Consider the following 15,653-nt stretch of genomic DNA (forward strand, 5'->3'; position numbering starts at 1 on the left):
TTGGATCAAGAATAGAATTCAGGTGAGACTTGAATATGTGCAGATTTCATCCTTAGTTTTCATACTGTCCTGGATTATGATCCTTCCTCCCCTCCCTCTCCTATGCAGTGAGAAGGATCACATTTGTAGCACAAAAAATCTGGGCAATCCTCCCTCGGTTCTGTCTATGCTTTCTGGGGCCAGAGGGTGGGAGGAGATGGATGTTGTTTGTCCAGGCTGCATGAAGGAAAAAGCAAGCTGTAATGCCCAACATTTACAAAACACTCACATAATTTATTCATCCACTCATCCAAAAGATCACCTTATGTGGCGGGAACTGTGCTAGAAGCAGTTATGCTAACTAAAGTGACACCCCACCCCTCGCCAAATCGAGTCCAGAGATGGTCCTAAAGTCACAGGAATAAGTGGCAGCACTAGGACAAAAAGCCATGTCTTCTGATTCCAGGCCCTGTTTTTTTTTTTCTACTCCCCACAGTGTCCTTGTAAGTGAGCTATGAACTGGCCTCAGCAGGTGCCTTTGTCTGGAATTTCTATTGAGTCTCCCTTGGCTACATGCTGCCCTTCTGGAAACTTCCCTTCCATTTTTCAAATTCCCTTTATTTTCTCAAAGAGGACATGGGGTGGAGAAATGAATGGGTGGATGCCTCCAAATTTGATTATTCACCAGGTTTAGTCCAGAAGTCAGGTTTGAACAAATGCAAAGTGGATATTTCAAAGATTAAGAAAAAAGAAAAGAAAAATTCCTTTGTGAGAGATAATGAAATCTGAGCTGTCAGGCTGTATTTGATGTCATCCAGGGGAAGATCTAAGACGGTACTCAGTGTGAATGTGGGCAGAAAGGAAAGGGGGTGCCGTGGGGTGCTGAGGACAATACTCTCGATTAGTCAGAGAAAGGATTCAAATTACAGCACTAGAAGCTGTATTTTTAACACCTTATTTTATTTGTAAAGAGCTACAAATCACAGGGGAGAATGAGGAAAAGAGTCAAATGACTTATTGATTGGAAATTGTCTTCAGGGCTTGCTTACTACCTGATGCTTTCCAGCAAATTTTTATTTCTTGATTTTTTCATTATTTTAAGATAAAATTTTATTTTACACTTTTTTGACAAATGTCATATGATATCAATTTTATGTGGCATCTAAAATATAGCACAAATAAACATATTTTCAAAACAGAAACAGATTCGCATAGAGAACAGATACGTGGTGGCCAAGGGAGGGGGGGAGGGAGTAGGAGGGACTGGGAGTTTGGGTCTAGTAGATACCAACTATTACACTTAGAATGGATAAATAATTAGGTCCTGCTGTACAGCACAGGGAACTATATCCAATCTCCTGTGATAGACCATGATGGGAAAGAATATAAAATAAGAATGTATATATATGTATGACTGGGTTATTTTGCTACATAGCAGAAATTGGCAACATTGTAAATCAACTATACTCTAATAAAAATTTAAAAAACACTGTACTATAATGTTTACAAGGGCTTAAAACAAGAGGATTTAAGTCTTAAAAATGATTAGCCAAGATAAAATGTAAAAGAATGTTATCATTAAAAATAATAAGAATGATGGAGTTCCCGTTGTGGCTCAGTGGTTAGTGAATCGGACTAGGAACCATGAGGTTGAGGGTTTGTTCCCTGACCTCGCTCAGTGGGTTAAGGATCTGGCATTGCTGTGAGCTGTGGGGTAGGTTGCAGATGCGGCTCAGATCCCTCGTTGCTGTGGTTCTGGCATAGGCCAGTGGCTACAACTCCAATTAGACCCCTAGCCTGGGAATCTCCATATGCCACAGGAGCGGCCCTAGAAAAGACAAAAAAAAAAAAAAAAAAAAAAAAGAATGAAAAAGCAAAGAAAAAACATGAATTTTATGGAAATGAAAGGCAGGATACAAAAATTCAATACTGAATTTTCAATGATCCTATATCTGTTGTGTGTGGTGATGGTTACAGTGGTGGTCTGTGTGTGTCTGAGTAAACTCAGAGAAATAAAGACTAGAAAAAAATACAGTGAAACATTAGCTGAAATTATCTTTATTGAATACTTATTTCAAGGTCCTTTGATGTTATTTCTTGATTTGTTGAGTAATTATCTGCAACAATTGATATTCGGAATTTGCAAGCATGCATTACTTTTAGGCATATGGTCAATGCAGTGAGCTGGATGTCTGGACAATGAGCAGTTGATTCTTCTGGATAACATCAGAAGGTGCAGATAGATGCCTTTCAGGCCTGACGTAATAGACTCAATCCTGAAATGACTCCCTCAGCTTCATAATGCCAGGTGCTATTGTAACGTGCACACATGGAGATCAGTCAGGCACTATTGAGGAAAAGACATTCAAAGGCGAGTTTGCTCATTGCTATCATGTTATGCTCCAATGAAGATTGAAAGAGATGACGCAGTAATGGAAAAATAAGTTTGTTTACTTACCCACAGCCAACACACTTGCTTACCTCAGTGCTTCTCATAATTCTGTGGTAATTACTCAAAGGAAATGAATGACTCCAGGAAAATCAGGAATACATTTTTATCTGTGTGACAATCCCAGATGGTGTCCAGGCACGTGGCGGGCTGCCCAGTGGAGTAGCAGTGGAGATGGAGCAGGCTCAGCAAAGGATGTTTACAGGAAGATGCTCTGAAGGGGCTCTCAGATCAAAATGTGGAAGGAAATCAGGCCAGAGGCCAGAGAGGGTGATACTGATAAATGTAGCTGCACAGGGAGCTTTGTCCTCCATATTCCAGGGATCAAACAATAAATGACAAAGACTTTTTTTTCTGGGGTCAAAAGTGAACTTCATGATCTTCAACCATGTTAGTTCTTGAGAAGAGTCAAGTATCTTCCTGGCTCTGAATAATGGTGGTAATTTATCCCACAAATGTGGATATTGGAGAGGGAGTGGTGTAGAGAACTGAGACTCCCGCAGAGCCGTGGAAGAGGTGGTACTTTCTTCACCTGGACCATTCTTGTGAGCAGAGAAAAAGTTTCTAATCTTTCCCAGGGATGATTTCATTTTATTCGCCTCCCTAGGAGACTTGAAAAAGACATAAAAAGATATTTTTTATGAATAAAAAAATAAAATATCTCACCTTCGATCGTTCAAAAATCAACAGCAAATTATGACATCCCTACTATGTGTAGACACTAGACCAAGCTTCAGAGATAGAGACACAAACTGATGGAGGCACTTGTGGAGCCAACTCTCTAGTTGGGAGATGTGTGGGAGACAGAATAAGATAAGTGATTGTAAACTTGCAGCCACTGCTAGGTAGCAAGGGATGATATGAAGTCGTTACCCACAGAGGGTATTGCAAAGGGGTTTAACCTAACTGGGCTGAGATCTGCAGGGTGAGCATAGGCGGGAGGTGAGGACGCTAAGCAGAAGGAACAGCAAGAGTGCAGGCCTGGAATGGGGGGAATCTGGGGAGGGCAAAGCTCTGAAGTGTGAACCACATGCAGAGGGCCAGAGGGAAGGAGTGAGAGGTGCCACTGCCGAGGCAGACAAGGGCCAGACCAGGAGGCCTTCTGGACAGTGTAGAGTTGTGACTATTAGCACATAAATGGGGAGCCGTGGAAGGCTTTGAAGCAATGGAGAGTGATGTTTCAAAATGAACACACTCTGACTGCCATTTGGAGAACGGATTTAGTGAGACAAGTGGGGAAGCAGGGAACTCAGGGCCAGATTTCAAAGCTACTTAGCCACTAAAGCAGGTCAGATTTGTGGTCGGCTGAGGATGGGGTGAGGGATTAGAAGCTGTCCTCCTGCAATCCTGTGCCTGTATTCTCTCAGTTACCCAAGAACAGTACTTAGAGTCTTATCAGTTTAGTCAGTTGGAAGATTCTGCCAAGACTGCAACATACTCACATGTTTGCGCAGCCTCTGAGGGACATGGGTGATGTCCCAATTTCCTCCTTGAAGGCTGGGACTGACTGGGGAGGCTTGTGCCACTCATGTCACTCACCTTTATTTTGGGGAATCTGATAATACATAATAAGCCATTCCCCTTATCTATCCCCTCAAGATAAAAAATGAAGCCTCGTTAAAGATCAAACCTCCCAGGAGTTCCTGTTGTGGCTCAGAGGGTTAAGGACTTGATGTTGTCTCTGTGAGGATGCCGGTTTGATCCCTGGCCTGGCTCAGCGGGTTGAGGATCTGGAGTTGCTGCAAGCTGTGGCTTGGATCCAGTGTTGCCATGCCTGTGGCTTAGGCCGGCAGCTGCAGCTCTGATTCCGCCCCCAGCCCAGGAACTTCCATATGCTGCAGGTGTGGCTGTAAAAGGAAAAAAAAAAAAAAAAAAAAAAAAAATCAAAGCCCCCCTAACATCCTGTCATTGCCCTCATTGTTGGAAGAAGGAGGATTTACGCTCAAAGCAAATGGTTATCTGCTAAGTGACCTCAGGGAAGGGCATCCATGTAAATGATTCCGGCCCAGCCTTGTTCTTGAACAGCAGCATGTTGGAATGATTTAACAAGGACTCAGAGCTCGATTCAAGCCAAACTCTAATTTCTTGAAAGTTCAGATCCAGGCGTATCTTCCCAGAGGATGTGCGAAATAAAGGTTGGAACATTCATTTTTTTTTCACCTGGGGATAGTGGAATCTGTGTTTGCATCAAACACATCAGGCTGTGACACACCATTAGCAGGTTCTCAAAACTGCAGTCTCTCAGAGCAGGCAGACTTCTTTGGAAATAATCTATGCTTCTACCTGCCTTTGGTGCTACTCTTTCTTTAAACCCATTACCCATTAGTTACTAATTTTAAGAGGCAATCATTCTGAGTAATAAAATCATACTCGTTCTAATTTCTGAGTGCTTACTGTATGATAGGCCGTACCCTAAGTGTGCCTCTGAAATTATCTCATTTAATCTTCATAACAACTCAGAAAAGTAGGGTCAATTAGCCTGTCTTTGAGATGGGAACAGGGAGGCTATAGAAGTTGGATAACTTAGAGAATGTAGTTCATATAAATGGCAGCAGTGGTAGTTAAACTAAACTCATGCCCTTGACATTAATACTGAGTATGTCATAGGTAATGGTAAATTGGTTTATGGCCTATAATTAGTACTCAATTCAATCAATATTTAATGACCATCTGCTGTGGGCCAGGTACTGTGCTCAGTATAAGGAACACAAGGTGAATAAACTGATATTCTTCTTTGATGGGGCTTATAGTCTGTTGAAAAATTAAACTGTTGCAGGAAATGATTATGTCCCAGGTCTCAGGTGAATCCATGGAACTCAGGTGAGTCTAGATCTCAGGTGAGGCTGCCAGGTATGGGTCCTTGGCTTCATGCAGGAAACAATTCAAGAGCAAGATACAGAACAGTGAAGGCAGGTTTTTTGAGAGAGATACACCTTCCAGAGGCAGAATTGGGGCCCTCTCAGGAGGTGAGAATGGCCCTGAAGTAAGGGGTTGTTGGTTTTCATAGGCTGGGTAATTTTATAGGCTAAGGAGTGGGAGGATTATGCCAACTATTTCTGAGAAGAGGTGGGGAATTTCCAGGAATTGGGCCACCGCCCACTTTTTGGCCTGTGGTGGTCAACCTCCCATCAGTCCTGGCACCTGTAGGGTGTGAATTATTATGCTAATGTATTATAATGAGCGCATAATAAGACTCAAGATCTGCTGGGAGTTAGATCTTCCGCCATCTTGTGTCCGGGTTTTCTCAAGGGCCTTGTTATTCTTTAGGGGTTGTTCCCTGCCCCCTTTTTATTTCAAAACTGAGACGTCTGTGCAACACGAGACTTGTTATATTAATTGCTACCTGCAGAAGTCCTGGAGAGGTTATGCAAACACTGAGGTGACAGGTGGGTGCTGATGGGGAACGGGTGGGGTTGAAGCGCCAGGAAACGTTTAGAAGAGGCGCCGTCGTTTCCATCGCCTCTCAAAAGACCCATGAGGAAGCAATTGGTAGGTACGGGAGTCTGTGGAGGAGGCTGTGACCACTGGTGGACTCACGAGCTGGACCCTGGCTCTCTGCGGCTCCTCACCCCCTCCCCGTCCTTGAAATGTACATTCCGCCAGCCATTGAATCACCTCAAGATGCAGGCTTGAGAGTGTAAGGTATCGTTGGGACCACCTGGACTGTGTTGGAGACCGAACCCCATTAAGGCCTCTATATAAATTTATAAGATTCTGGTGGGTAAGTGGGAGACGAACTATTGAGGCACCCAAGACAAGCCTCGCCCTGTTAGCTCCGTGACTCAGGAGAACCACCGTCTGCCCAGCTGCAGTGGCTGCCTTTCTTCAGCGTGTTGGGGACCAGTTTGCAAGCCCACGTGTCAGGAGGGGGGCCCTGTACCGTCGTGGAAGCTGTTCTGAAGCTCTGAGGTGAGTGTGTGCCTGGTGGGCTGGTGCTCCAGGATGAACTTGCTAGTGCTGCTCGGGCGTCCCGGGAAGAGCGATAAGAAGGGTATTGAGAGAGGCTGGGCTACAGGTGAGAAGGGCCTGCAGCCACTGCCAGGGGGTTTATGCAGGTGCGTGGTGGTGGGAGATTTGAGAGAAGTGATAGGATCCCCTTCCTTCTGTGGGAGAGCAAAGCTCTCAGGGGTCGTTGCTGGTGCTCTGTGAGGTACTAGATTGAACTCTTTAAAATTGCTGACCTTTGACCTACAAAAATGACAGCTTCTTTGGTTCAATCTGATAAATTTTGGGCTTTTGCTTCTGATTCTGAAAAAGTCTTTGCATATAGTGTGTGGCTGTTAAATTGGGGTTTCCTGGTTTTGGAGGCCCTCAGAAGTATTTTTGGTGTCCAGTGGCTCTTTTGAATATCTTAGTATAGCCAATCAGGCAATGAAATAAAATTTTATTTATTTTAGGCTGGCACTAGAATAACTCAGGCTGGTAATCCCAGCCACTTCATGGAGATCAGAGGCACTGATCAGTTGTTTAGGAAATCAGAAATTTCTGGTATCTTTGGGGAAGAGGATTAAAGAAAGATCTGATGGTTAGTAAGAGCTATTGGCAGAGGTAGACTGTGGTAGAGAGACAGCATGAACCATTGATTGGCCATTTCTAAGCAACCTTGGGTGTCCTGGGGCTTGTGCTTATAATTCTGCTTTCTGAGTATCTAAATGTTTTCACGAACCATTCTAGGCACTGGGGATGTGGTTGGATTTAAACCAAATGTATTTGTGTATCTGATTCTTGGGCTATAGAGGCAAAAGTAGAATCAATAACAGATGATTAAATTATTGTTATGGAAGATTATCTAATTCTAACCCTATTCATGAATGTGGCAGAGTAATCTCTCCATGTGAGGAAAGGGTGGGAGGGGAGAAAGAGTAGCATTTGATGAAGGTCGACAGCACCAGGTACTGGACTTCTGGCTGGTTATCTTCTTTTAATCCTCTTGATCTCTGGGCAAATTAGCTGTTCCCCCCACCCCCTTTTAACAAATATGGAGATAGACTTTCAGAGAAATTGGGAAAGTTAGTGGGGGTCCCTCAGATGAAAGGTGGTAGAACAGGATTTTAAACCCAGATCTGTGTCTTTAGAGCCTTAGCTCTTTTCATCAGCTTCCCTAACACAAAGCAATTTTAGGTTTTGCATGAAAAGACCTGGAGGATCAAATGCTTATTTGTCCAGGGGCTTATTTTCTTTTTAACCAGAATGGAACTAGAAGTGTGTAATCATAACCATTTTGTTGACAATGGCAACATAAGCTGTAGAGATAGAATTAGAGTGTCAAGGCCAGGCAGCTGACATTTGCCAAAGGCAAGAAAACAGCCTTTCAAACCCAAGGTAATGATGCAGCAGCATTCCTGAAGTCAAACAGATTCCACAAGGATTACTATGTTAAGAGAAAGTACAAAGATATCACTTAGAGCCAGCAAGCATAATGAGAATTTGGTCACTGTTTTGATGAATTTGTGGAAGCTGCAACCCACAGGTCATTGTGTTAATTTGAGTGACATAAATTACCTTGGCCTTTTTATCCCAAATGTGTTAAAAACAACAGAAGTTTATATGGCTTAAAGCTGCCTGTCACATTGTATTTTGAGATATGTAGTAAGGAAACTGGAGTAAAATATGTAAAGAATTCCCTTTTATCAGTTTTAAAAATGACTTTCTGCAGGCTTCAGTAAAAAGTACTTGTCCTGATGAGTCCATACATTCTGAAAATATTTTTGCTCTTTTTGAAAGTCATTGAGTTCTTGTCATGGCTCAGTGGTTAATGAACCTGACTAGTATTCATGAGGATGAGGGTTCAATCCCTGGCCTCACTCAATGGGTTAAGGATCTGGCAGTGGCTACAGGTCCAATTTGACCCCTAGCCTGGGAACCTCCATATGCCAAGGGTGTGGCCCTAAAAAGATTAAAAAAAAAAAAAAAGACATTGAATTTCCACCATAGTTTGGTGTGAACAAAGACAGCCAGCAACCAGACATGCAGCAGGGTGCCAGGGATGTAGCATGTAGAGTTGATTTTCTTCTTATCATTTTAAAAATGCATGGGAAGTGCATCATCACCTGCTACTCCCTCTAGGGGATGACAAGTCCCTGTTATTGTGGCTCTGAAACATACTTGTCATACTGTCCCATTAGATATGCATTTATCAGGGAGTTGTGTACCTCCAATGGCCTGGAAGAGGGATTCTGGGGCTAGGCGGTGGAAAGCTTTATCTCCAAAAATTGTGAACAGCCTTCCATGCTTTTGGGATATTCCTTTCCTGTCAGATTCAGAGAACATCATACAGCCAAGCCCTGATGCTTGGGTTTCTTCTTTTCTCTTGTGTAAGAAACTAGCACCATTAATGGTCCTGTCAATCTTGATTAATTCTGTGCACAATGATCAAGAGAGTATTTTGACTTTGGGGCACATCAAAGCATGGTGGACTATTTGACACAGACATAAGGAATAAACATTTATTAAAAGAGAAAAGCCCAGAGCCTGGAGCTGGGAGGGATTGCATGGAAATAAAAGCACATAAACAATGAATTCCAGCTATAGATAAAAAATGCCACAGGGACAATCGTGTGATTTTGGGTTACTCTCTTCTATCATTTAAACAAATTTTTTATTAAAGTATAGTTGGTTTATAATGTTCCTTCAATTTCTGCTGTACAGCAAAGTGACATAGCCGCCCATCCACACCTGTTTTTTTTTTTTTTTTTCTCTCTCATTTTCCCCTAGAGACTGGATACCATTCCCTGTGCTATATAGCAGGACCTCATCACCCATCCATTCTAAATGTAACAGTCTGCATCTACCAACCCCAACCTCCCCATCAGTCCCCCTCTTTCCCGACTCCCACCTGGTAAACACAAGTCTGCTCTCCATGTTCATGATCTGCTTCTGTTTTGTAAATAGATCATTTGTGATATATTTTAGACTCCACATGTAAGTGATATCATATGGTGTTTGTCTCTTTCTGACTTATTTCACTTAGTATGAGAATCTTTAGTTCCATCCATGTTGCTACAAATGGCATTATTTTGTCCCTTTTTATGGCTGAATAATATTCCATTGTATATATGTACCACATCTTTTTTTTTTTAAATGATTTTTATTTTTCCATCATAGCTGGTTTACAGTGTTCTGTCAGTTTTCTACTGTACAGCAAGGTGACCTAGTCTACCACATCTTCTTAATCCATTCATTTATCAATGGACATTTAGGTTGTTTCCATGTCTTGGCTTATTGTGAGTAGTGCATATATCCTTTTTTTTTTTTTTTAATGTCCACGCTCATAGCATATGGAGGTTCCCAGGCTAGGGGGCAAGTTGGAGTTACAGCTGCCAGCCTATGCCACAGCCACAGCAATGCCAGATTGGAGCTGCATCTGCAACCTACACCACAGCTCATGGCAATGCTGGATCCTTAACCCCCTGAGCAAGGCCAGGGATCGAACCTGAAACCTCATGGTTCCTAGTCGGATTGGTTTCTGCTGTTCCATGATGGGAACTCTGCATGTATCTTTTTCTTCTTTTAGGGCCGCACCTGTGGCATATGGAGGTTCCCAGGCTAGGGGTTGAATCGGAGCTATAGCTGCCAGTCTATACCACAGCTCACAGCAACGCTGGATCCTTAACCCACTGAGCAAGGCCAGGGATTGAACCTGCAACCTCATGGTTCCCAGTCAGATTTATTTCCACTGAGCCACGATGGGAACGCCTGCATGTATCTTTTTCAATGAAAGTTTTGTCTGGATATATGCCCAGGAGCGGGATTGCTGGATCATATGATAGTTCTATATTTAGTTTTCTGAAGTGCTTCCATACTGTTTTCCACCATGGTTTTACCTATTTACATTCCCACCAACAGTGAAGGAAGGTTCTCTTTTCTCCACATGGTCTCCAGCATTTGGTGGTACCTCATTGTAGTTTTGATTTGCATTTCTCTAAATTAGTGATGTTGAGCATTTTTTTTCATGTGCCTGCTGGCCATCTTTATATCTTCTTTGGAGAAATGTCTGTTTAGGTCTTCTACCCATTTTTCAATTGGGTTGTTTGTTTTCTGTTGTTGAGTTGCATGAGTTGTTTGTATGTTTTGGAGATTAAACCTTTGTTGGTTGAATCATTTGCAAAGATTTTCTCCTATTCTGTGGGTTGTCTTTTTTTTTTTTTTAATGGTTTCCTTTGCTGTGCAGAAGATTTTGAGTTTAATTAGGTTCCATTGGCTTATTTGTGTCTTTATTGTCATTATTCTAGGAGGTGGGTCAAACAAGATGTTGCTGTGGTTTATGTCAAAAAGCGTTCTGCCCATGTTTTCCTCTAGGAGTTTTATATATATATAAAAATTTTAAAAATATTTTTCATTGTAGCTGCTTTACAGTGTTCTGTCAATTTTCTACTGTATAGCATGGTGACCCAGTTACACATACATGCATACATTTTTTTTCTCATATCATGCTCCATCATAAGTGATTAGACATAGTTTCCAGTGCTACACAGCAGGATCTCATTGCTTATCCATTCCAAAGGCAATAGTCTGCACATATTTACCCCAAGCTCCCAGTCCCTCCCACTCCCTCCCCTTCCCCCTTGACAAGCACAAGTCTATTCTCCAAGCCCATGGGTTTCTTTTCTGTGGAAAGGTTCATTTGTGCTGTATATTAGATTCCAGATATAAGTGATATCATATGGTATTTGTCTTTCTCTTTCTGACTTACTTCACTCAGGATGAGAGCCTCTAGTTCCATCCATGTTGCTGCAAATGGCATTATTTTATTCTTTTTTATGGATGAGTAGTATTCCATTGTGTATATATTCCCCATCTTCCTAATTCAATTATCTGTCAATGGACTCCTTTAGGAGTTTTATAGTATCTGGCCTTACATTTAGGTCTTTAATACATTTTGAGTTTGTTTTTGTATATAGTGTTCAAAAATGTTCTGATTTCATTCTTTTACATGTAGCAGTCCAATTTTTCCAGCACCATTTATTGAAGAGACTGTTTTTTCTCCACTGTATGTTTTTGCATAAATTAATTGACCATAGATGCTTGGGTTTGTTTCTGGGCTTTCTATCCTGTTCTATTGATCTATATATCTGTTTTTTTTTTAATGCCAGTACCATACTATTTTGATGATTGTAGCTTTGTAGTATAGTCTGAAGCCAGGGATCCTGATTCCTCCAATTCCATTTTTTTTTCTTTTCAATATTGCTTGGGCTATTTAAGATCCTTTGTATTTCCATACAAATTTTAAAATATTTTGTTCTCAGAGTTCCCTTCATGGCTCAGCAGTTAACAAACCTGACTAGGATCCATGAGGATGCGGGTTCAATCCCTAGCCTTGCTCAGTGGGTTAAAGATCCTGCATTGCTGTGACTGTGGCATAGGCCGGCAGCTGCAGCTCCAATTCAGCCCCTAGCCTGGGAACCTTCATATGCTGTGGGTGTGGCCCTAAAAAGCAAAAAACAAAAAATAAAAAAAAACAAGAATGTCATTGGTAATTTGATATGGATTGTATTGAGGCTATAGATTGCCTTAGGTAGTGTTGTGATTTTGACTATATTGATTCTTCTAGTCCAAGAGCATGGTATGTATATCTTTCCATCTATTTGTGTCAACTTTCATTTTTTTTCTCAGTGTCATAATTTTCAGAGTACAGGTCTTTTGTTTCTTTAGGTAGGTTTATTCCTAGATATTCTTTTTGATGAAATGGTGAATGGAATGTTTTCTCTAATTTCTCTTGTGGCTCACAGCATAACTATTTTATTCTGTAATTTTTAATGGTTTCCAAAATCTAAGTACTGCTTGATTACAATGTTAAAGAATTATTTATTAGGTCTTTGTGTTGGTATTATTAGGCCATTAATCCACCAATCAGTAGCTCATGCAAGAAAAGAAGTCTTTTTTTATTTTTTCTTTTTGTCTTTTTAGGGCTGCACCAATGGCATATGGAGGTTCCCAGGCTAGGGGTTGAATCGGAGCTGTAGCCACTGGCCTATGCCACAGCCACAGCAATGCTGGATCTGAGCCATGTCTGCAACCTATGCCACAGCTCATGACAATGCTGGATCCTTAACCTACTGAGGGAGGACAGGGATCAAACCTGCAGCCTCATGGATGCTAGTCAGATTGATTTCTGCTAAGCCATGATGGGAAATCCTCTTTTTTTATTCCTTAGAACATGAACCTATTTTGATTTAGTGCTGAAATGAGTGGCCATTTGTAAGAATATGAATGATTTCAATGAAATTGGCAAAGGACATTGCTCTCAAAGGTATTTAATAGGCCTTGAAAGTTTGACTTTGAGGAAAAAAAGTATTTGGGACATATCCATACCAAGTGTGACAATTCTGAGAGTATGGAAAAGACTTTCTGGTTTCAGTCAGAATTGTCTTTGCTCATGATGCTCTTGCCTAGAGTTTGAAATATATATATATGCTTTTTACATGCAACTTAGCATATGATTTGTGTTTGATTTGACAGTGGGTGATATAGGTATGATGGGCATTGCCATCCACTTTTAAAGGGAGGAAAATGGAAATCAGAGAAGTTAGGAGATTTGTTTCTGGTCATGCAACAAGTAAAGAAATACTTGAATGTGAACCTGGTTACTCTGACACCCAATGATTCTTATCTCTTTGCAAAGGGAGCAGGGCCCCCTTAGCAGGCACAATGGTCAGTTCTATGACCCCAAGACCCAGCACCACCCTTCCAGGGTGCCATCCCTGTTCAGAGCTTTTTCAGCCAGCTGTGCTTAAGGAGGGAACTCTTTGAACAGAGATTTTCTGCACCTACATGACTTTCCCCTCCAGCCCTTCTGTCATGTCAGTTGTTCAAAGTCTGAAAGAGACACCATGTCGCCTATTAGTGAGGGAAGTGACTGTACATTTGGCAGTGGCCTCCTGAAGATATGGAAGAGGGACAGGGAACTGGTAGGTTGTAGATTTATCTTGTTGCATAGATTGAAACTAAATGTCAGAAATACCACTCACTTCAGTTTCTGCACAATAATTTCTGGGCCCTAAGTTGTTTAGTTTTGCAGCTCTGTTCATTCCTTTGCCCTTTCCTCATGTCTTGATGGAACCCTGGCCCTTGGCAGTCACTGTGCTAATAAGGAGGTTGACACTGGGCCTGTCCTCAGCACTTGCACAGTCGATGGGGATGTGAGGAAATAGACCAGTGCTGGTTGCAAGGTGGTAGACAGCTAAAACCTTGTGAATGACAGAAAGCCATACATTTCTTGTCCCTAGCCCTATCATGGCTTTGAACATGACAGTAGCATTTGATGGTTTTATCCCCCCCTGTGACATTCTTAAGTGTTTGGAGGAAAATGGAGGCCTCTGGAATGTGCCTTGTGTGTGATCATAAACAAGCCTGATCAGCCTTCATGTAGCATCTGCTGTTTCTTCCCTCTCCTCACCAGCCTGCCTCTTCTAGGTTCTGTTGTGTTTGACCAGAAACCAGTGCTGAGGTGCTAGGCCAAGAGGAGAGAAGGCATTTCCATGTTGTCTTCTGTTGGAGGACCATGGCTTACAGATTTTTTAGAGAAATAGCTTGTTCATTTTGGGTTCAAGGCCTTCCCCCAGACCCAGGCTGGAATTGATGTGAGATGGACCACAGAAAAACCTCAGTGATGGCCAATATGTGGTCCTCAGAATTTCCCTCCACTTCTGACTACTTCCAGTTCTCTTTCCAATTGGGTAAGTTTTCTCTCTGTGCCCACACTCCCCCTTATAGTCTTGACTTCCTTATGTCAAGACTCATGGGAAGCCCCCTAGAGTTCTGCAGCATGCCTGAACCCTAGCAGGCAGTCAGGGCCACAATAAGTGGGTGCCATGCTAGCAGGGGATTTGGGGAGAGATTCCTGGGCTGTAACCCACAAACATTCCCCTGCCCTTTTGTGTAAGGAAGATTTCAGGGGGGCTTGGCCCTGGACACAGCGTCTTTGAAGGAGAGACTTAAAACTCTGTTTAACAAGGAACAAGACAATTTTTCATTCTACCGTTAGAGATTAAAGGTGTGGCAGAGGGGATTAAGATGGCAGAATAGAAGGACTGGAGCTCAACTTCTCTCCTAAAAACAACAAAATTCACAACTAAAGGCTGAGCAGTCTCCACCCACATGAACCAGAAACCTTAAAAAAGATACCCTACTCCAGAAGAAAAAGAGGAGGCCACATCAAGAGGTAGGAGGGGCGATTTCATGATATAAACAACCCCATACCTCCCGGGTGGGAAGCTCCACAGACTGAAAACTAACTGGTTCACAGAGACTCACCTACAGGAGGGAGAGTTCTGAGCCCCACATCAAACCCTCACGTGCTGGGACCAGGCACTGGGAGAAGGAGCCCCTGGAGCATCTGGCATTGAAGGCCAGTGGGGCTTGTGCACAGGAGCTCCACAGGACTGGGGGAAACGGAGACCCCATTCTTAAAAGGTGCACACGGACTTTCATGTGCACTGGGTCCCAGGGCAGAGCGAGGTCTCCATAGGAATCTGGGTCAAAGCTGACTGCAGTTCTTGGAGGACCTCCTGGGAAAACAGGGGTGAATGTGGCTTGATGTGAGGGACGGACATTGAAGGCAAAGCTCTTGGGACTATTCAGCAGCTTGCCTGTCTCTGGAGGTGGCCATTTTGGGAAAATCTGGCCACACCTGTCAGTCAGTGCTGAGAAGCCCCAGGGCAAACAACAATCCAGGTGGGATCACAGCCCTGCCCCTCAGTAAACAGGCTACCTAAAGACCCCTCAGGCACACAGCTGCCCCAATCCCATCCAGAGACTAAGCCCCACCCACCAGAGGGATTAGAATCAGCTCTACCTACCAGTGGGCAGGCATTGCGCCCCCTCCCCATCAGGAAGCCTACAGCATGCCCCCCATACCGACTTCAGCCACAAGGGGGGCAGATGCCAGAAGTAAGAGAGGCTACAACTCTAGTATCTGTAAAAAGGTCACCACACCAAAAACCTATAAAAATGAAAAGACAGAGAACTATAGCTCAGATGAGGGAGAAAGGAAAAACCCCAGAAAATCAGCTAAGTGATGAGGAGATTCTTAGCCTCCAGGAAAAAGACTTTAGATTGTTGATGCTGAAGATGATGCAAGACATTGGAAATAAACAGGAGGCAAAGATGCATAACTTACAGGAAACACTGAGCAAAGAAATACAAGATATCAAACTTAAACAAGAAGAGATGCAAAATACAATAACTGAAGTAAAAAATTCACTAGAAGCAGCCAACAGCAGAATAC

At 42.7% G+C, this 15,653-nt stretch overlaps 1 protein-coding gene across 5 annotated transcripts in view; it reads left to right on the forward strand.

Moving 5' to 3' along the window:
- The window catches only part of KCNAB1 (potassium voltage-gated channel subfamily A regulatory beta subunit 1), a 391,355-nt gene that overhangs the window by 48,162 nt on the left and 327,540 nt on the right, over nucleotides 1-15,653 (forward strand). Inside the window, exons 1-2 of one of the 5 annotated variants that reach the window (XM_084986499.1) lie at nucleotides 5,580-5,814; nucleotides 6,241-6,337. The exons of 3 other annotated variants lie outside the window; for them this stretch is intronic. In XM_084986499.1, coding sequence (XP_084842625.1) covers nucleotides 5,589-5,814; nucleotides 6,241-6,337 — 323 coding nt within the window. In that variant the 5' untranslated portion in view covers nucleotides 5,580-5,588. Of the gene's footprint in view, nucleotides 1-5,579; nucleotides 5,815-5,878; nucleotides 6,338-15,653 lie in introns of those variants that run through there. One more of the 5 variants, XM_021068181.2, reaches the window with a different exon arrangement.

Source organism: Sus scrofa, chromosome 13 (genome assembly GCF_054392235.1).
Source record: "Sus scrofa isolate SSC_HxYL_T2T_F1_AM1 chromosome 13, Sscrofa_HxYL_maternal_Yorkshire_Landrace_v2.0, whole genome shotgun sequence".
NCBI lineage: Eukaryota > Metazoa > Chordata > Mammalia > Artiodactyla > Suidae > Sus > Sus scrofa.